Source organism: Spironucleus salmonicida, chromosome 3, assembly GCF_000497125.1.
Source record: "Spironucleus salmonicida strain ATCC 50377 chromosome 3, whole genome shotgun sequence".
NCBI lineage: Eukaryota > Fornicata > Diplomonadida > Hexamitidae > Spironucleus > Spironucleus salmonicida.
The window spans coordinates 1,378,840-1,401,387 of NC_090598.1; the positions used below are offsets into that span (position 1 = coordinate 1,378,840).

The following is a 22,548-nucleotide window of genomic DNA, read 5'->3' on the forward strand; positions in this document are numbered from 1 at the left end:
ATACATATTATTGGACATTTAAGTAGGCTATATGAACTCTTCTAATTAGGATACAGTTGAAATTAATATCACTCCATAGGGAAAAGCAGTCTCAATGTTTCAGCGCCAACATCATTAATACTAATATTCCCTATTTGGATCCAACCGCCTGACTGAGTATACATTGGTACTGGTGTTTTTCCACCAATAGGAACCACATCTAAAGCGATTCCTTGAAGTTCACAACCGTCATAAATATCTTGGTGGAGAGAATCCAACGAAACCTTGCGAACTCCAACGTTTTTAGCAAAAATGCCCTACCATTCTCCTTTGACAAAAGAAGTTTAAAGCACCAGCTTAGAACAAGCCCGTCTCGTCTTAAGAGCATTATCTATTACAAGTCTTCCTACTTAATTGTGATATTTATGACTATCTTTGGATGTAATATTCAAATAAGTCATGATATGCTACTTTTGTATTCTTTATCGGGTTACTTCAGGCAAAATTAAATCAGTTTATGCAGGGATTTTAGATAATAAATCTTTAAATTACTCTACTAATTAGAAAGATCTAATACTCCCAGCCAACTTTACATCAAAAATTCGTTACAATAATGAAAGTTACCTATTTTGAATTGTTAAATCATCAACAAGATTACCAACCCACTCAGAGTCAATATCATTTTCTACAAAAGATTATAAAAATATGGAATACCATTGTGCAATATTTTACATTAATCCCTATATCAACTGCTCATCTTTTTTAGTTTACTGTAAAAGTAAGTAAATTTCGTGTATTTAAGCTAATTTCAAAATCAACTACTAAGGAGGGATATAATATGCTTTCTTGAATCTAGTTAGGACAATCGCATATACGATTTGAGCATTAAATATGAACATTGTTAAATCTGGGTGTTCTTTGTCAATAAAGTTTTAGTAAAATTCATCCGCCCCATATCCTATAATATCTTTGTAACCTAGATTAGCAGGAATGTAAATATGTTATGTAACATCGTGAATATGACGATATGAAAGTAGCTCATCATTTTTAAGGAAAAATATCTTGAGCTTCGAATATTGATCTAAAAATTCTGAACTAATCTATGACCCATTGTTTTGATTAACAATCAGATGCCAGTCACTTTAATGCATATTCTAATATCTATTCTAGAACCCAATAATGTTTGTATATACATGAAGTGTAATTTTACTCGAGGTAGCAATATATGCTAAAAGTTCTTGAGTATATAAGGTATTGGATGAGATTAAATAAGGTAGCTAAAATTAGCTATTTTCTATAAATGACACCCTATCTTAAATAGTAATTTATTTTTGCTCTATATATGGATAAATTTAGGCAAATTCTGAATCTACACAATTTATGAATTCATCTGGCATTAGTATTTTAAGCAATATCAGGAAGACACCCACGTTTCCGTTTCTCTTCTATGGTTATTATTTTTATAATTGAATCTCCTAAGATGTCGCATTAAGCTTTGATAATAGCGCATTTACTTGCATTTCATCTTCTGGGTCAGTTATAAAATTGACAAACTCATTCATAAATGGCTAATTATCGATTATATCTAAATGACTTGCAGCGAATAAAAAATTAACTATATCATCTACTAAAACCTCATCTTTAAGAATCATAAAAGTTTTAAATTTCAAAACCTACGCAGCATCATTCTTCATTTTCATTAATTAATCCATTTATTTATCGCAGTATTACATTATTTATTCAATATTCATACCCTTGCCATGCAGCTGCTAAAATAAATCAAGCAGCATTTACTATAACATTTTCTCGTTCATATTACAAAATAAACCCATTTTTATGTAAAAATCAAATTTATTACTTAATGGTATATATTAAGTGGTATTTTAACGTTATCTATACTATTTTTAGGTGTTATCAATTTGTGAGTATAGCATCGATAAATTTGAGTATGTTCTTTTAACTTGGTCTAAAATATTTATAATAACTATTTAATCGACATTTATTGGAATTTCTGGAATTAGAAACTCATTTAAATGAATTTACATTGATTTTAAAATATCATCTTACTTATCTAATTATTAAACTATATCACCTTATAATTTACTTAGTATTTATTAGTTTTCTTCTGATATATATTTATTAAATGATTTTTCTAATAAATTTGATCTACTTAACAACTAAATACGAATAAAATAGGAAATTTTGCACAACTGAGATGGAATTTAAAATGTGTGCTCATAAGTCTAGTAGATCACTATTCTAGATGTATATTCTAATAAAAACGGTATAATAACATTAAGATCAACATATGAATCAACTTAAATGATAGTTATTGAGGACTATTAACTAGAAACTTTTAATTTCAAACCAAAAGCTTAATCTGATGCATTAAGAACTTAATTTTATTTATCTTATGATGTTCCTAATTATAAAAGCCAATTAAAAATTAATTAGTTATTATCATAAATATACGGAAATTCATGACATGTATTAATAATTCCATTAATAATATGTGCTTTAAGTAATATATCATTATCTTATGGCAACCCCATATTTTCCCAAATCAATTTACGCTTTTACTATTTGTCAAATATATGTATTAAATCTTCTGGAGAATCTAACTTCTAACTAAATACTTACGATTGTTCTAATACAGATTAACAACTCTTAATAAAAGCAAATATTTCATTTATTGACTATGTACCACAATAGTTAATAAGCATTCCAAAAAGTAAAGAATCCCCATGTAATTATAATTTAAGTTGATTCGTATCCATTTTTTACTTTTCAGCTATTTCAAATTATAATATTTCTTAAATCTCAATTAGTCGTTAATCAATTAAATCCATATTATCTATTGATTTTTATGACTCATCTTTTTACGTTTTTAGACGTAATATTCTATCTTTACCTAGTTAAATATTTTATTAAATATCATTTTGTTGTTCTATTGTCTTTTATAGTTATTCTACTACTAATAATTTTGTTTATTCTAGTTAAACTAGCTAATGGTAAAAATCACATTCCCTCAGTTATTATTATGCTTTAAAAATAATTACAATAAGTTGCTTCCATAAATTAATAGGACAATTAATAGTGTCCTAAATTTGATTCACAAAAGGGATATTTTATTATAATAAATTATAATACTAATCTGAAAAATAAATAATCTAAGTTTAAATATTTTGCATAAACTTTTATTCAACAATAGCTTACTTAAAAGCATCTAAAGCTGACCCATTGTCCTATACACAGTCTATTAAAGGACAAATAAGTTGACATAATCTTTCAACCTATTCACTATTCTTATAAAGTTTTTAATTAAGTATCAGCTTATGATTTTCCTTAATCTAGTTCAATTTAGAAATATATTCATCATTTTTCTCGTGCAATAATACCTAAATTTTATCTTTAACATTGAGAACACTTTGTCCTATTTTTTTCTCTTTATCAGATAATTTTTATCTTTAACCTAATACTTACTCTAAAAATTAAGTATCTTATTTATTATCCTAAATCATATTATCTAAATCAATCTATGTGTTCTCTATGGAAAAAATAATTTCTTTTTATTATGACTTAAAATAATCTAATGTAATTTTACATTTGTCAAAAAAGTCAATCCAGATATTTGGATTAATAATATCAAAATTAATTCTACGTTTTTCTATTGAATTTTTGAATGAATATATCAAATTCTATGCTAAAGTCATGTAATTTCGTTATGCAGTAAAAGATTATGTTTAAATTAGATAGTTAATTCCCATATGGTGCATATCTCTAATAATTTTATAAACTTAAATTAATTCAGGTGATTCTTCCATTTTGAAATTTTTAACCAAAAAATTATAACTAGGCAATTCTAGCTTAATACAACGTATAACTGATATTTTATTAAAGATAGGTGAATTTTCATCTTCTATAACACAAATTCTCAAATTATTTTTAATTAATTAATTTGCCATAAATTATATTTCTATTAACGATGTAGTTATAACTTCTTATTTGATAGTATAATTAATATCTGATAAATAAGCACTATATTATTCCTTAATAATTTAAGAATTTTAGCGTAAAAATTCAACACTAAGATATTTTTATAAACTTTTTATCTCTAAAAATTACTACACATCAGCGATGATATCTAGCTGGTCAAATTAATCTATAATTAATACATTTTATCTAATAAAACTTTTTCTAAACGATTCTTATATAGTTTGTTTCCAAGAAATACCAGGTTTTAGATATAGTATTTCTTAATTTAAATAACAACATGCTGTCTTGATAGCTGTATGTTTTCCAATACCAACTTATCCTGTAAGTATAATAGATTATCTTTTAATTGATCGAATAATTTGTGATAAAACATTTACAAAATCTTATGTATAAATTAATTTCTCTTAATTTTAAAGTATATCTGCCAAAGTATCATTAGATATCTAAACATATTTACAATCATTACTAAGTTTCTTAAGATATACAAATTTATCTTAATAACTTATATTTTATAATAAATTCGAAGCACAAAATGCAATCTCATCTTATTCTTACTAAGTTAATGGTTAGAAAATAAAATTAAACTAGCTATCTGAATCTATGAAATTAAATGCTTTTCTTGATTTTTCTAATGCATATTTAAAGCAATCAGTAAATTTTTGATCATATGGGAAAGCTTATAACTCTTTTTCTACTTCATGTAAAAACAATTAATACTAAAACTACTGTTTTTAAGCCTTTTCAGAATTCAAAATAATATCAATAGATTATGTAAAGTTATCTAAACTTTATTAGATTAGCTAAAACTTTATAAAACTATCAATAACTAATTCTTATGCAAATTTTGCGACAAATAGTTAGAATTTTTATGTGACAACAGCAAATTATGAAGTTATTTACTTTGTTAGAATTTCATAATTAACTTCAGATGCATTCATTGTATCTGACATTTAGAAAAATTAAATATAATTTACAGGCTTATCTGATTATATGATAAACTATATATCTTTTATATTTATTTTCTTTTTATCAGAATAAAATCCTTGTAGTGAACAGATTTATTAAATATCATTTTGAATATTCTTATTCCAACCTTAAATTTGTTAAATAACGGTGAAAGTGGGATCAGGTCCTAATAAATCAGGTAATAAAAATTATAAATTATCCCGCAAAAGCTATTAATAATTTGTGTCATCATTAACCTTAAATGACATGAAATACATTCTATCTTTTGAGATAACTTAACCGATTCTATCAATAATATATTAGTAATATTAATTATTTAAATCAATTTTTATATTGGTATTAGATTTAATTAATCTTAATAATAATAATGCTTAATTATATTAAAACGCTAGGTTAATATTAATCAAATCTTATTCACTATCCTATGTTAACATTTATTCTGGTAAAAGTAGCTCATTATTTGTAAATACATATTAAAATCCATCCAATTTAATTTCAGAAATAAATAATCTTGATGTTTATAAAAATTTTGGTTATAATTACAAGCCCTTTAAGGGAGTAAAATTAACTCCTAAAAAATTATCATCAGTTGAAGAATCTTCGACAAAAGTAAATAGTAAATTAATAAATAATTAAAATTATGTTTTGATTTTAGCAGGTAAAAATTATCCTAAAGCTTAATGTAAGCAATAGTATATAGCTTTATCACAATTCGAAATAAAATCAGTATTAATATCTTAAATACATGAAATTAATAATAATATAAAATTTATTTTCAATTATTACTATGATATTTTTATTGAGTTAGATGTAACTAATTAAATAAAAGTATATATAACTGGTTCTATTTTATAAACTCTATCAATTAATGATTAGTTGATATTATGCTTTTCTAGATTATAGAAAAATGGAGAAAGTGGTTCTAGAGTAACTAAGAAGCATCTTTCTAAATATTAGTTTGATATTTAAAACTCTATAGGATAATCTATAATAATCTTTGTATTTTTCAATATTTAAAGAGTTTTCCCATTATTCAAACAAACAAATCGTTCGAAAATTGGTGTTAAAATATCATTATCTTGAATATTTGACAAATGTAATATTAATAATCTTTCTGAAAACTAATGCTACTCTAATATTGATTCTAGTATACCTTTTTTCCAATCTTTACTTGGATTTAAAAAACCAAATAGATCATTACTTGATAAATTTCCAACATTAATATTAAAATACATTAAATCTATATTTCTAATTTATTGTTATAACTATCTGTACTTATCAAAATAATATTAAAACCCGTATTAACATTTAATGATAATTTTATTCTTAGTCTTAAGGGATGTATCTATTTTAGCAATTTGCACTTCAATATTAGAACGCATTGTTTTATTCATATCGTTTAGCAATATATCAAATTCTTATGACAGTACTTAATTTTAGTTTATTAAAGGTGTATTTCCTTCATATTCTAATTGCAATAAGCTTGAAAGTTCTTGATAATCATCCTGTTATAAAATTTACTCAAAGTATGATGATAATGCAAGATAAGTCAAAATATTATCGGTAACTTCTAAGTAAATTTATTTAAATTTATTTATTATATCTATTATATCATAAATAACTCTGATGGTGCAGTAATTTATACTATTATATAGATAAGAAATTTTTTCTAAAAATTATACTAGTTAAACTGCATGCTCTTTATCATTTTATACGCCAATTAATTAAAGTTTTGCTTAAGTACACTAAAATAACTGTTCTATATTAAACTTAACAGCACAAACTGATAATTTAATTCTTTAATTAACAGTCGTAGATGTAAGAATAATAAGAAACTTTTCATTTAGTTCATAGTCCAATTTATTATATTTAAAAATCATTTTTTTATTATTACATTTAGCATTTTATATATTATTAATTAAACTGATAAGTTCATTTACTAATTCAAAATTATATTTATCAATATCCTCGAAAATAAGACACTGCTACATATGAGATGATTACAATATTATAGATGACAAATTAACAGGTTTTAAACTAGTAAGATCAATAAATCTTAAAATTTATGGATTATAGCCTAACAACTCAGCATAATACTTACTTATCGTGGATTTGCCTTGCTTACCAACTAAATATAGCATATTTTTATTTATTTGTTATTACATGAACATATTATGTATTAAAACTCTAGTATTATGACCAACAAATATTTTAATCGAATTACTAATATTTTAATACACGAATTTTGTTAAAAACTTTGTATAGCTTTCAATATATATTTAATTCTCAATAATAGACGTATGTATATTATCTTTTATTTAATCCAAAATTAATTAATGTATATTTGGATCGGAAATATTCAATCCTATAATATCTTTAATTTATAGTCTTTATGATAATAATTCAAATTGAATTTAGCATAATTAATTATCTTTCTAATAAAATTATGGAACTAATGCAGAAATATTAACATCATATTTTGCTAAAGACTGTAAAGCAGATGTAATACTATTTGGATCATAAAATCTCTTTAATAGTGTAGAATAATTAACTCTAATACAAATTAGCTTTATATACTATGATAGAGATTAGTCAAGCAAAACTTTATCTAACTTATCTTATATTTTATTAGTAACAAATACAATAATACTATTTTACTTTGAACTCTACAAACCTATAATCCATTCATCATAATTATCTGTAACTAATATTGGCTACTATAAAATATATTTATCTTCTGATTTTGTTATGACTTCTATAAAACTAATTGATATAACATCTTTATCTACGAGTTATTAAGTTCTATCAGATAGCATATTTCCTTTCTGCCAATCAATTTTTAAACTAATATCTTTAATATCTAATACATTTAATAAGATACTAATTAACATATTAATAAATTCATCTTATTGATCTATTTTAAGCTTAGTTTACTAGTACCCATAAGAAAATAAAAAATGAATCTATGCAAATGATAAGGAATTAAGATAAGTGAATTTATTTTTCTGATTTTAATAACTAAGTTCCATCTAATTAATCAAATATTTAGAATATGATCTCAATAATATAAATAATTATGTTGGTAGAACATTTAATGGAACCTGCTGTAAATTTAATTAACCAGTCTCTAACAATAAAGCTGATTAATTATCATTTATTTATATATTTCCAGCCATAGAATAAATATTTGTTAACGTTCCTTGCTTTAAAATAGTTAAATATGTTGATTTATAAATAGTACCAAATGATCTAAATTCTGATGCAATAGGTAAATCATAATATTTCTATTAGGAATAAACTTAATGTAACAAATAAAAATTATTCTATGTGTCTAAGAGCACTTATAATATCTAAATTAGTGTTTCTAATTTATCGATAACACTTTAAATCTTTTTAATAAAAAATATAGCATAGGGTGATTAAATAAGCTATTTTAAGCTATATACATCCACTTAAATGTCATTAATGCAATCTTCTAATGTTAAAACTAAATATTCATCCGCATCCATAACTAACAAGTAAGACTACCATTTCAAATCGATATTTGTAAATGATGAGTCTATAAAATATTCTTTTTCAGCTAATTCCATAATTTGGATAATATGAATTGCTCGCGTAGGGAATTATTCATTTTCATATTCTAACTAACTTGATTTTCTAATTTTAAATATATTTCTTTCTTTTAATTTGATAGCTGTAGCTACTGAAGGTTCAAACACTATTCCTTAACTTGCCATCATTTAAATATGACGCTTCTTTATATATGGATAGCATAATGCAAAAAATATCTAAAAATTAGCTTAAAACCAATAAATATCTTCAAGTGTATGATTAATATGTTAAATTGTATGTGTAAAAGAAACGATATATAGTTTTTGTTTTTTATCATTTTATTATAGCTAGTTTAACTGGAGTTAAATATCTATATTTAATTAAACTAATAAACTAATTCTTGACTTAGTAATCTATATTATCTAATCTTTAGTAAAGAATAATTTTTAATTATCGTAAAATGTTTTCTGTAGCCAATCAGGATAATCTAATTCTTAAGCATTTTCAATATTCCAAAATCGAATAATTAAGTCTAGCTTATCTTATAACTCATCAATTATACTAAAATCTGATTCAGGTAATCCCATAAATTATTCGTCTTATTAAAAAACATGGCATTTTTCTTTAATATCTTAAATTTATTATACTAACTCATTTGAAAATTTAAATTATTAATCAACTACTTCTTAAAATTTTGTATGATCTATTGTATACATTTCTGGTTTAGGAATCTTTCGAATATATTCATCTATTTAATTAATCGTCTTGCCTAATTCTATAAATAACTAATTACGCTCTTCATCAATTATTTAAATTAATCTTTCCTTTGAATTTTTTAATTAATACTCTATTCCAGAATAAATCTTCTTGTAAGTTGATTCTAGGCCCAATCCTAATATTTTATTATATAAAATGCTATAAATTTCTGTAAATTCTAATACTGTGGGTAATTAAAACCTAATATAAATGAGGTAATTAAATAGCAATTCATACTGATTTTGATGCTTCTTTTTCTTTAATATTTCTTTATTTTCTTAAGTTTACCATCCAACAAAGCTATCAACAAATACTCTTTCTAAGAAGATTACTTAATTAACCATATGCATAGAAATAGTTTTAGAGAAATCTAAACTATTATCTATAAATTTTCGCACTATACACCAATCTCTAGGATCATTTGGAATTGAATTTAGGATAAAATTAGTTGAATCAAAAATTTTACTGCTATAATCAATAAGTGAAAAACATCTTGCTGAAATTATACACTAAACTGACTAAAGTACGGCATTAGTTCTAAATATCATTTATTATTTAATAGGTTTTGTATCTATACTAAAAATACCTATAAAAATGGTATCTTCCATTAATTTATTTGATATTATTTCTTTATAAAATTAGAATTCTATAAATATCTTGTATAAATTGGATACTAACTACTCTTTAATTATATCGGATTATTCAAAATTGTATGATTATTATAATTTTTCAAACCAGGTAACAATTAATTTTTATTTTTTAAACAAATCTTTTGATAAATAGACGAAAGACTGATTATTTTTCTGTAATTATAAGATGTCTCTTTCTTTGTTATCATTATCAGATTCTTAAAGATACTCTATTTTCGTTTAACATTTATCTTTAGTTATGAAATTTGATTAGAAATCAATATTGATAAAATTACCAAACTATGGGAGATCATTCGTATGATTAATTATAAATGTTGAGTCATATATTTATTAATCTATATGATAATCATAAATTTGATCGGCTATAAACTACAATTCATTAGATAAACTAACAAGTATTTGTAATTAATCATTTATATTTTATTCGATAACAGATCTCTTGTTCTTTATATATTTGTAGCTATTATCATAATCAGGTATAGAAATTTTTGTTTATTCTTTCTTTAAAACAAAATAATTATCAAATTCGCTAATTTATGTTGGCATTTAATCTAGTAAATCAAAATATTACTAAAATTCATTCTATATATCTTAAATGCTGGGAAATATATTAATGCAGATCTTTTTATCAGGATAACTCTTAAATAATCCATTCTAATACATATAATGCTAATTTTATTAAGAAATATCAAATTATGTTCTAAATAATTTAGAATCGAAACTTAATCTTTGAGGAACCGCAAATATATATTAGGTCACTTATGATTTAAGTAAAAATTCATTTATCTCTTAGTTATAAATATTAAACCAATCTTTTTAATTATTATGCTTTTGAGAATCGACCCAAGTAAATAAATTTCTTAATATTTTACTATGGTCTTCAAAATTAAAATAAAATATACTTTATTATCTATCTATCACAATTTTTTAAATAAATAAGTCATAACTTTAATCTATTATATCATAAATTGTCTACTTATACATTAATTTACATAATATTACAAATTTTTAATATCCTTATAATTATGGATTGACTTATTATAATATTTAACTGAGTTATTATGCTAATTAGACTTCTAAAGCATCAACACAAATTATTAAATATTCACATTATATTTTAAAGAATTACTAGACATGCCACCCATAAAATAAAGAATAAGCATCTGTTAAAAAATAGCTATCTAGGCTAATAATAGAATCTGCATATGAATTAACTGATTAGTTTTATTTAAGATCTACTCTATTTTATTACTAAAGTGTTTCTTAAACTTTTAAAAATTCTTCTTCAGATTAAAAATAATTTATAAACTAACTTGTTGCAATTTTTTTCTAAATTGCATCATATGATTATCTTAATATTAATTTTAAAATTTATAATGGGTTTGTTGATAAAAGTTACTACTATAATAAGTAAATTTTTTAGTAAGATATTTATTTCATTGTAAAAGCAAATGTCTAAACAAATTTAGCAAAACTTTATGAATAAAATATTGAATTATTATATACATAATCAGATGCATATAAATACTACTCAATATGAGAAACTATTGAATCATGAACATTCCCATCTAATACATCAAAAACACCTATTTCTATTTATACTATTTACTCTTAGCTATAAAATGTTTTAATATACTTCCTTGCATTCTTCCAAACTTAGCATTATAAATTTAAATTAAAATAAAACTAATTTAAATTCATCTATACAATATAGTTTTGTAACTATTCAGATCTTTTTAATAAATAATCTAATGACAACTGAACCTACACCTATGAATAATGTTCTTATTATTAATTTAGTAAATTATCTAGGCTTTAACATATATCTGGAGTTGATAATGCATGATTTATAAAAATATCATTTTAGAATCTGTCATAAATTAAATCTTCATAATAATCTTAATCTAAAGTTGCCTAAAAAGAAAATAAAATATCTTAACCATAACAAGAGTCTAAAATAGGGCAAATCTACATAAGTTTAATCAATTTAATTAGTGATAAATCAGTAACCTCCGAGTTTTTAATATAACCATGTGAAAAATTATTTATTAACTATATTTAATTGTTTATTTTATTTAAGAATTAAGAATATTAATAATATTATACTTGTTATGATTTTAATTTTTCAATATTGTATAACCTAGTAATAAAATTTTCTATAGATTAAAATCCAGGTATAAAAACTACTGTTCGGTTGATATTCACAATCTGACTAAAGGATTGGAAATTTCTGAATAAAAAATCATCTTCTAAATTTATAAGACTATTACCTATAAAAAATTAATGTGCGTCTTCGTGTTTTGATTACTCAATATTTTTGTTAATTAAGAATTAGACGTAGATATGCCCTAGTTCCTAATTTAACGATTACAATATTACTGGTTTTCTAATATAATTTATATTAACAAAATCTTTAAATTATGAAACAGAAGATCCTTCAAACTGAGCTGAATATTAATTTACAAATACCCATGCCCTTGAACCAGAATTTTCTATGAAATAGTTGCTTAGTCTTTACTTTTCAATATCATAGTCTTGATCCATAAGATGAGGGTCTTGAAATTATAATGTTAGCAAATTTAATTACTAAGGAAAATTAAATTCATATGATTTGACTTTCAATATTTATTTTGGATGTTCTTCTTAGATAATCACCTTTCTGGAAGGGTCCAATTCTTTAAGTAAATCAAAAAGGAATTGTCTATTTCTTAATACAACTGCTGTTGGCTACAGTATAGTAATATTTTAATTTATAGATTCCGCCATTTTCGAGTGAAAATATTTTAGATTAATGTATTATATTTTAGAATCTGATGTTTTATATTATGTATTGTATTGAAAAGATTAGAACAATTTTATTTATTAAAAATGAGTGAAACTCTTTTTATTATGGTTGTCCTTATGTTAATAAGATATATATATATAATATTGAATTCATTTTTTCTGACTTGACACGAACCTATAATTTTGCCATATATGTAATTTTTAAGCTAAGATTATTATATATTACATTTAATTATGATAATATTAATAATATGATACAAATCACTTACTATATAATCGTCTATCTACTGAAGTATTTATTACCATTAATGATTGGAGTTATACTTATAAACTAAGTATAAACTTCTTCTAATTTTAATACGAAACTTTAATGAGAGGATAACATTTTAAGTAGAATTAATAGATAGTATTATTTTAAGATAAAATGAATAAAAATTAACTATTTTTTCTATTTTTATTTTTATCATTTAAAACTATAACTATAAAATTAAAAAATGAAACTTATTTTAGATAATATAAAAATAATGACTATATTCATGTTATCATTTAAGTAAATTGAAATATAAATTTTTTTCAGTACTATTTGAGTCAAATATTATGAAAATATACATAATTGCATATTATCATACAAACTTATTTAATATTAATCATAGACATTTATAATTAAACATAATTCTCAATTTTTTAGCAGCTGCATGGCAAGGGTATGAATATTGAATAAATAATGTAATACTGCGATAAATAAATGGATTAATTAATGAAAATGAAGAATGATGCTGCGTAGGTTTTGAAATTTAAAACTTTTATGATTCTTAAAGATGAGGTTTTAGTAGATGATATAGTTAATTTTTTATTCGCTGCAAGTCATTTAGATATAATCGATAATTAGCCATTTATGAATGAGTTTGTCAATTTTATAACTGACCCAGAAGATGAAATGCAAGTAAATGCGCTATTATCAAAGCTTAATGCGACATCTTAGGAGATTCAATTATAAAAATAATAACCATAGAAGAGAAACGGAAACGTGGGTGTCTTCCTGATATTGCTTAAAATACTAATGCCAGATGAATTCATAAATTGTGTAGATTCAGAATTTGCCTAAATTTATCCATATATAGAGCAAAAATAAATTACTATTTAAGATAGGGTGTCATTTATAGAAAATAGCTAATTTTAGCTACCTTATTTAATCTCATCCAATACCTTATATACTCAAGAACTTTTAGCATATATTGCTACCTCGAGTAAAATTACACTTCATGTATATACAAACATTATTGGGTTCTAGAATAGATATTAGAATATGCATTAAAGTGACTGGCATCTGATTGTTAATCAAAACAATGGGTCATAGATTAGTTCAGAATTTTTAGATCAATATTCGAAGCTCAAGATATTTTTCCTTAAAAATGATGAGCTACTTTCATATCGTCATATTCACGATGTTACATAACATATTTACATTCCTGCTAATCTAGGTTACAAAGATATTATAGGATATGGGGCGGATGAATTTTACTAAAACTTTATTGACAAAGAACACCCAGATTTAACAATGTTCATATTTAATGCTCAAATCGTATATGCGATTGTCCTAACTAGATTCAAGAAAGCATATTATATCCCTCCTTAGTAGTTGATTTTGAAATTAGCTTAAATACACGAAATTTACTTACTTTTACAGTAAACTAAAAAAGATGAGCAGTTGATATAGGGATTAATGTAAAATATTGCACAATGGTATTCCATATTTTTATAATCTTTTGTAGAAAATGATATTGACTCTGAGTGGGTTGGTAATCTTGTTGATGATTTAACAATTCAAAATAGGTAACTTTCATTATTGTAACGAATTTTTGATGTAAAGTTGGCTGGGAGTATTAGATCTTTCTAATTAGTAGAGTAATTTAAAGATTTATTATCTAAAATCCCTGCATAAACTGATTTAATTTTGCCTGAAGTAACCCGATAAAGAATACAAAAGTAGCATATCATGACTTATTTGAATATTACATCCAAAGATAGTCATAAATATCACAATTAAGTAGGAAGACTTGTAATAGATAATGCTCTTAAGACGAGACGGGCTTGTTCTAAGCTGGTGCTTTAAACTTCTTTTGTCAAAGGAGAATGGTAGGGCATTTTTGCTAAAAACGTTGGAGTTCGCAAGGTTTCGTTGGATTCTCTCCACCAAGATATTTATGACGGTTGTGAACTTCAAGGAATCGCTTTAGATGTGGTTCCTATTGGTGGAAAAACACCAGTACCAATGTATACTCAGTCAGGCGGTTGGATCCAAATAGGGAATATTAGTATTAATGATGTTGGCGCTGAAACATTGAGACTGCTTTTCCCTATGGAGTGATATTAATTTCAACTGTATCCTAATTAGAAGAGTTCATATAGCCTACTTAAATGTCCAATAATATGTATATTTTTTGTTTTGAAATTTATTTACCATGGTCGTTTAGCTCAGTAGGTAGAGCGTTTGTCTGATAAGCAGAAGGTCCTGGGTTCGAGCCCCAGAACGACCAAATTTCTAGTAGTTCACTCTTTTCCTGCCAGGATCAGCCAACATTCTGGACTGTCTACTTCTGAACAATATCGTACAAGTTTTACCCAATATTTATGCATTTTCAACCATTTAATTCTGCAACAGTCTAACACCTGGCGAAAGAATGTCCCTAATCTTTGTTTCTCAATTTATTAAAGGTCTAGACTTTCCTAACCCTTCCAGGCAAATTACCAACTCGTCATTCTGCACAATTAGTATAGTTCGCCAGGAGTCATGTCCCTTAGAAATTCCACGCCTAGAAGGTCTCCCCCATCTGCTTTAGCATGACAACATAATGCAATAGCATAGTGATCCGCCTCCCACTTCAAAACACAGTCTGTTGCATGGCCGCATAGATGCTTCCCGATTACAGTTACGTTTTATGCAGAATAATGCGATCGTAATTTTTGGAAATCTACAGCTCTAAGATCACATAAAACTCTCTCAACAGACTCTCCACAAAATTTGACATATCTATCAAATTTATGTTTAAACCCACGTTCTCGTTCCATAAGTATAAACCTTCGTTTAGTTTCTGTGTTAATATGTTTATCTTTAAATGCTAAGTATGCCGATAGCATTCCGGTACCCGCCCCACCCTCAATTACAAGATCAGTGACTGGGATACTATCAAGTATATGCCCTGCTAAAGACTTGAGCTATGGAGCATGCTTGACTGATTCGTGGAAAGGGACGTCAACTTCGAGGTTTAGTTAAGCTAATGGTTGGTTAAACATTTCTAGCTCTTAAGAGAATATGCTTATAATTTTAAAAATTTTCCCCTCAATAAGATAAGCGGCCTCTAACGTTAAGGTTTGCTTTGGGTGTGCATCTGGTGTAGTAAATGGTATTTAGAAAGTATAACTAGGTTACAGCTCTGGCCTTTTATCGCATACCTTGATATGATGGAAGTATCTATCTTTAGCAATTTTATGCGCCTTAGAAAAGGGACACTGCATAATAGGATCGAGATTCACTTTTTATTCAGGTTCCATTTTAAATGAAGTGGAAAATCACTATGTAAACACTTCTGCTATTCTATCTTTTTTAATCCTAGCGCAAATAGTAAGATTCGCGTAGCTCTTGATGGGAATTTTTAATTCCTATGCAGACGTTTTGCATACCAACAGTGAGGGTAAGAAGGTAATTGAAAACTCCGTACTGGTTCCTATTTACTAAACTTCGTGTGTACCAATCTGATACCCTATCTGGCTTTCTTTACTAAATTTAATCCTAATACTAGTATTTTCTTATGCTTTGGTGAGAGCCCACACTGTATTGCTCGAGGATGCGATATTTCCTTAGATTTGATAATCTTTAGATTATTCCCAAGCTTTAATAGCTGCGATATTCTGGGTATACCGATAGAGCCCATATTCAATTTCGAATGAATTAAGGACTGTAGGTGTTACTAGGAATTTGAAAGCTCCAAAGGAGCTGGTGACAAGAGGCGATGGTAAAAGAATACTATTATGAATAACACGTAGGTTTGAGAGAATTTCTTTAGCGCACATGTTTGCAGATGGCTGACCTTAAGAATTCCTGAGTCTGAGACGTAGGAGCACGGTAGTCGTTTGAGAGGCGAATAAACCATTTTCGAAAATAAGATCGAAATCTACAGATATTACGCTATTGTCTCCAAATATTTCCTTAATGTGTGTTTCAATAAAAGCCATTTTAATAGATTACAATTTTACTACTTGTCTAGTATTAGAAGGCTTAATTTTACAAAGGTCGTTTAGCTCAGTAGGTAGAGCGTTTGTCTGATAAGCAGAAGGTCCTGGGTTCGAGCCCCAGAACGACCAAATAATTTCGATCTACCTAAAAATGAGGATCTTCTTGTCTTCAAACTATCCTGTTTCTGAGCATGCACTTACTGCAATTTGCCGAGGGCTTGTAATTTAACCCACCAAATACAGTATATTTTCTCCGTTTAGGGTTTTCTTAGATTTTGATACGGTAGAAGATGCTCTAAACGCAGTTGACGGCCTTAATAATTATTTTCACTGCTAAAAAGATGCAAAATTCGATATAAAGGCTCTTCCAGCTCTACCTACGTCAATTGTTATTCTTTAAACTATCCAAATTTTGAATTGCTAACTGACGTCCCTGGAAGCTCATTACATGTTCTGTCACCTTAGAGGTTTTGCGGCAGTTTATGTAATCAAGAATGTTGGGTATATTCTTTTTAATTCATCTTTAGCAGCTGAGAAGGCTTTAGATTCCATCAAGCTATATTTGTTCAACACGTATGAAATAGCCTGCTACCTTGAACAAGATGTCAGACGGCATTAGATAAAGGTTTTTACAAGTATAGAGGCTGCTAAAAGATTGCTTAGTTAGTTTAGTGTAGTATTTTAGTCAACCAGTTTTATTATAATCATATTATATCATATGATATATACTATATATTTTCATTTTCTTTTCCACTTTAATCATGTTTAGTAAAGACCTATTCAACATTTTCCATTCTATTTCTGAAACAAATTTCTCTCTGTATACTCCAGAATAAGCAAAAGAAATGTCGGTAGCTTAAATTAGTATTTAAGATAGTAAAGACAAGGATGGTAATTTTATATTAAATGGAATCTATGATCCTCGTTTAGGTGTTAGTCGTGAAACATGTAAAATCTGCAATAAGCGGTATTTAGATTGTTAAGGACATCTTGGACATATTGAATTATAATAAATAGTCTATAATCCATTAACATATGGTTTTGCTGTTAAAATTTTCAAAACATAATGTTAGTCCTGTCATAAACTTCGAATAACAGACAAAAATTTGCTCATTTTTACTACGAAATTTGCTTGTATACGAGCTGGATTGATAAGTATAGCTCAAGATGCATAAGAGATGAGTGAAGACCAGCTTAATAAAGCTATTACTATGGCTGAAGATGTATTGTTACAGAATCCTATATATTAACAAACATAAATGCTAGAGTAACTCTACTAATAAACTATTAAGGAGTTATTTTCATCAAAAGGGAAATGTCCACACTGTAAAAACATTAGTGCTAAACTCATAGAGTAAAAATGTGTAAAAATATTCAGGGTAGACTTAGAAGAAGCAGCAATAGACTTAAATACTGATGGAAAAGAGAAGGATACGTCATATACATTTATCCTTCCGGGTTAAGTATTAGAGGAAATAGAGTTTTGTTTCCAAAATCACAATAAATTAATGACCTTTATTTTTGGTTAAGAGTTCATTCCGAGTTCATTGTTTCTTAAAAATCTTCTCGTATTACCCAATAAACTACGCTAGATTTAATTTTTGAATGGTAGAGAAGCAGCAAACTAAATTTCTTCAAACTTAGCTAAAATAGTCCAAGCAAACAATGGAATCGGGGTAGGTAATGATAAAAATTAGCTTTTCTATTAAGTAGTCTAATTATAGTTATTAGTGAATAGCTATATTGATTCTAGCTATTCAGAAACAAATCAACTTTAAGGTATTAAATAAAGATTAGAAAAGAAAACTGGATTATTCCGTTAAAATATATAAGGTAAAAGAGTTAATTTTGCAGCTAGGTCTGTTATTTCACCTGATATTAACTTGAGCACTACAGAAATTGGTATTCCTGATTATTTTGCTAAGACTTTAACATTTCCAGAACCAGTTAATTAATATAACTTAGAATATTTGTAATCATTAGTGAAAAATGGAAAAAATTATCCAGGTGCAAATATGATTGAGTTTTCCTATGGTAAGAGAATAGACCTTACCAATTTATCTAATGAATAGCTTGAAGCCTAGTCAAAATTGTTAGCTTAATTTGAACCATAAACAACTGTTTTTGTTCACAGACATGTTATGCCAGGAGATCCTATGATATTTAATAGATAACCATCATTACATCGTCTTTCTATGTTAGTACATAGAGCACGTATTTTACCAGGTCATTCAAAAACTATTCGTTTCCATTATGCAAATTGTAATGGGTATAATGCCGATTTTGATGGAGATGAAATGAATGTTCATATGCCATAATCTTACTTATAAGTTGCTGATGCCTTGTAAATAGCTTTAAATGATGAACATTATATTAGTTCGACTGGTGGAAATCCATAAAGAGGTCTTATTTAGGATTCTGTTGTAGGTGGTATTCTTTTAACTAAATTAGATAGTTTTTATGATAGTAATAAATTTCAGTAATTATGCTGGGTAGGGTGTAGTCACATTTCTAGAGAATAGAGCTCAATAACCTTGAAAAATAAAATTGAATTATTGCAAGGTAAAAATAAAGTCACTAATGCCAATCCATTTTCAGCAATGACTGACACTAAGTTTATTGGTACATATGATGGAGAGAAAGTATTAAGATCAAATGGAGATAACTTTGGTTATCTTGCTGACGATTTTAACCTATTATATTGCAGTTAAGAAAAGGTATCAAAAGATAACTATTGCTAGAAGATACTTGTATTAGATAATTAGGCAGAAATAATATTACCTTAACCTGCGATAATGTTCCCTGGTCCTATATATACGGGTAAGTAGGTAGTGTCTGTTCTACTAAGTCTTCTTTGTAAAGATTAATTTATTAACATTAAAAGTGGAAATACGTTACCTGCTTCTACTTGGGGTATTCATGGTAAAGTGGAATGTTAAACCTAAGTAATAAATAATGAATTAGTTACTGGACTTATAGATAAAAAACATATTGCAGCTGCAGCAAATGGTTTAACACATAGTATTTAAGAAATTTTTGGAGGGCTATCTGCAGGTATGTTTTTAACAGCGTATGGGAGACTAACTGCATTTATCCTTTAACAAAGAGGGTTTACTTGTAGTTTAGAAGACATGATATTAACACACACAGCTGACTAAAATAGAACAAATATTTATAATAGTATGACACAAATAGGGTTAAATTCTAGTAAATAATTCTTAAATTCAGATACAAATGATATTGTAGCTCTTAAAGCAGGTTTATAATATGAGTTACAGAAGGATAATAAAGCTGGTGCAAGATATGATAGCGTAATGTAAGGTTCAGCAATGGATATCACCAGTTAATTAGCGAGTGCTTGTCATCCATCTAAACTTACGACTACTTTGCCTAGAAACTCTCTTGCTTTTATGATACTTACAGGTGCAAAAGGTTCTTCTGTAAATTTATAAATGATTACTTCTTGCTTAGGTCAATAATCATTAGAAGGACGTAGAGTGCCAATGACTGTAACAGGTAGAACAATTCCATGTTATAGACCATTTGATAATATTGACTTCTTACCAGGTGGTTATGTATATGATCGATTTTTAACTGGAATACGACCATAGAGTTTCTTTTTCCATCATTAAGCTGGAAGAGAGGGATTAATTGATACTGCAGTTAAAACCGCAACATCAGGTTATTTTTAACGATGTATTGTAAAATCAGTAGAAGGTTTAACTGTTAGATATGATGGCTCAGTTAGAGATGCTGATGGCTCAATAGTTTAAAAATTATACGGTGGAGATGGATTAGACCCTACTAAGGTCTCAATGTTAGAAAATTTTGATTTTTAATAGCGTAATAGTTAAGTTTATTAATAAACCTAATAAATTTAATCGGATAGTCAATGGAATTCAAGTTCTGTTTCTAATTTGCAAAAAATAAAATAACTTGTAGACCAGGTAACTTTGGAATAGCTTTTATCATCTCCACTGAAATTTGAAAAATAATTGTCAAAGTTGTAAAAGTATTATTGTAAGATATTTGGATAAGAACTAGAAGGAGAAATATTACTTCTTAAGATATAGTAGATTTTGTAGTAACTGGATACAAAACCTTTGAATGATATTCTATCTCCATATTCTAATTTTGGTGTTACTTCTGTTGGATTTAAGAATAAATTAGAAGGTTACATTGATAGTAATCCATCGTAATTAATTTCTACTAAACATACATAACTTACTAATAACTTTGAAGTTTCAAATAAAGAGGCAGAAAAGGTAGCATATACGAAATATGCCAGAGCTCTGATGGCCCCAGGTGAAGCTGTTGGTGTATTAGCTGGTTAATCTATCGGAGAACCATCTACACAGCTGACTCTTAATACATTTCATTTAGCTGGTCATGGAGCTGCGAATGTTACTTTAGGAATTCCTAGGTTAAGAGAGATTGTCATGGCGGCTGCAAAAACTCCCAAAACTCCTCTTATTACTTTATAATGTAAGGATAAAACCGCAGCGGAATATATAAAAACAAAATTTAATACTCTATATCTATCTGATATTGTTACTCATATTTCAACTAGTGAAAAAGTGAGAGATCAGTCTAGATAATATGAAGTCATTCTTTCTATAGATAAAGAGTCTGTTTAGAATACTTATTATACAACTATGGAATAATTCAATGAATCTATAAAAACTGTTTTCTTATAGTAATTAGTAAAGTCCGTCAATAAAATTATTGAATAGTAACGTTAGAATGAGATTAAATAAGGGGAAATATAGGTTATTAAAAAAGTTAAAGTTGTGGAAGACGGTGTTGCATCAGATTAAGATGGAGACGATAAATCAGAGAAATCAGCTAAAGATGAATCCTCTGAATCTGAAGTATCTTAAGAAGAATCATCAAGTAATGAAAAATTGATTGAAGTTTTTGATGAGATTACAAATAATAAGTAACACATCACTAACTAATAAGATTTTATCCTTAATGGCTCATAACTTACAAAATTTAGTAAAAAGAATGTGACATTGAATAAGTTAAGTATTGTTGATAATAAAGTTACTGTATCATTTAGTGTTGGTTTGTCTAGATAATTACTTATTCTTTCGCTAATAGAAGAACTAATTTACAATGTTATCATCAAAAAGATTCCAGGTATTAACACTTGTTTTATACGTTTAAATAATAATTAATACTTTGTTGATATCGAAGGGAATAATATTTCTATAATAAACGAGCTTTCAAATTAGTTACATTATTTTGACTAAATGAAATGTAATGATATTTATAAAATTCTTAACACATTTGGTGTAGAAGCAGCTAGAGAAGCAATAATAAATGAGGTCCATTCTGTATTTGATGTTTATCATATTTCTGTTGATAAACGTCATTTGTCTATTGTAGCAGATTTTATGACTTAAGACGGCTAATATCGTTCATTTAATAGAGGTGGAATGTAATAATTACCACATATTTTGTTAAAAGCAAGTTTTGAAGTCACAGGCGGAGTTATGGCATAAGCATCTATATTTTCTAAAACAGATAACATGAATACAGCTTCTGCAGCTATTACAGTTGGCTAGGAAATTCCATGTGGAACTGGAGCATTTTAACTATTATAAATATTTGAGGAAACTCAGTGATC

General features: G+C 26.5%; 5 protein-coding genes and 2 non-coding genes across 7 annotated transcripts; 4 read left to right on the plus strand and 3 right to left on the minus strand. All coding sequences in view use genetic code 6, as the record gives it.

Annotated features, from left to right (window-relative positions):
• Positions 1–68: 68 nt before the first annotated feature.
• SS50377_23179 (putative Dynein heavy chain) lies at positions 69–12,665 on the minus strand (the record flags this gene model as incomplete). Its single annotated transcript, XM_067907049.1, has 1 exon — positions 69–12,665. The coding sequence occupies one exon, from the start codon at positions 12,663–12,665 to the stop codon at positions 69–71; it is 12,597 nt and encodes a 4,198-aa protein (XP_067766317.1).
• Positions 12,666–13,428: 763 nt separating this feature from the next.
• On the plus strand, positions 13,429–15,051 carry SS50377_23180 (uncharacterized protein; the record flags this gene model as incomplete). Its single annotated transcript, XM_067907050.1, has 1 exon — positions 13,429–15,051. One exon carries the CDS (start codon positions 13,429–13,431, stop codon positions 15,049–15,051), a length of 1,623 nt encoding a protein of 540 aa, XP_067766318.1.
• A 96-nt stretch (positions 15,052–15,147) lies between these two features.
• Positions 15,148–15,220, plus strand: SS50377_t20026. The gene has a single exon. It is a non-coding gene; the product is annotated as a tRNA-Ile (tRNA).
• Positions 15,221–15,233: 13 nt separating this feature from the next.
• Positions 15,234–16,235, minus strand: SS50377_23181 (Methyltransferase TRM13; the record flags this gene model as incomplete). Its single annotated transcript, XM_067907051.1, has 1 exon — positions 15,234–16,235. One exon carries the CDS (start codon positions 16,233–16,235, stop codon positions 15,234–15,236), a length of 1,002 nt encoding a protein of 333 aa, XP_067766319.1.
• An 18-nt stretch (positions 16,236–16,253) lies between these two features.
• SS50377_23182 (uncharacterized protein) lies at positions 16,254–16,916 on the minus strand (the record flags this gene model as incomplete). The annotated part of the gene is made up of 1 exon (XM_067907052.1): positions 16,254–16,916. The coding sequence occupies one exon, from the start codon at positions 16,914–16,916 to the stop codon at positions 16,254–16,256; it is 663 nt and encodes a 220-aa protein (XP_067766320.1).
• A 56-nt stretch (positions 16,917–16,972) lies between these two features.
• SS50377_t20027 lies at positions 16,973–17,045 on the plus strand. The gene has a single exon. It is a non-coding gene; the product is annotated as a tRNA-Ile (tRNA).
• A 632-nt stretch (positions 17,046–17,677) lies between these two features.
• On the plus strand, positions 17,678–22,546 carry SS50377_23183 (DNA-directed RNA polymerase subunit; the record flags this gene model as incomplete). The annotated part of the gene is made up of 1 exon (XM_067907053.1): positions 17,678–22,546. The coding sequence occupies one exon, from the start codon at positions 17,678–17,680 to the stop codon at positions 22,544–22,546; it is 4,869 nt and encodes a 1,622-aa protein (XP_067766321.1).
• Between the last annotated feature and the right edge of the window lie 2 nt (positions 22,547–22,548).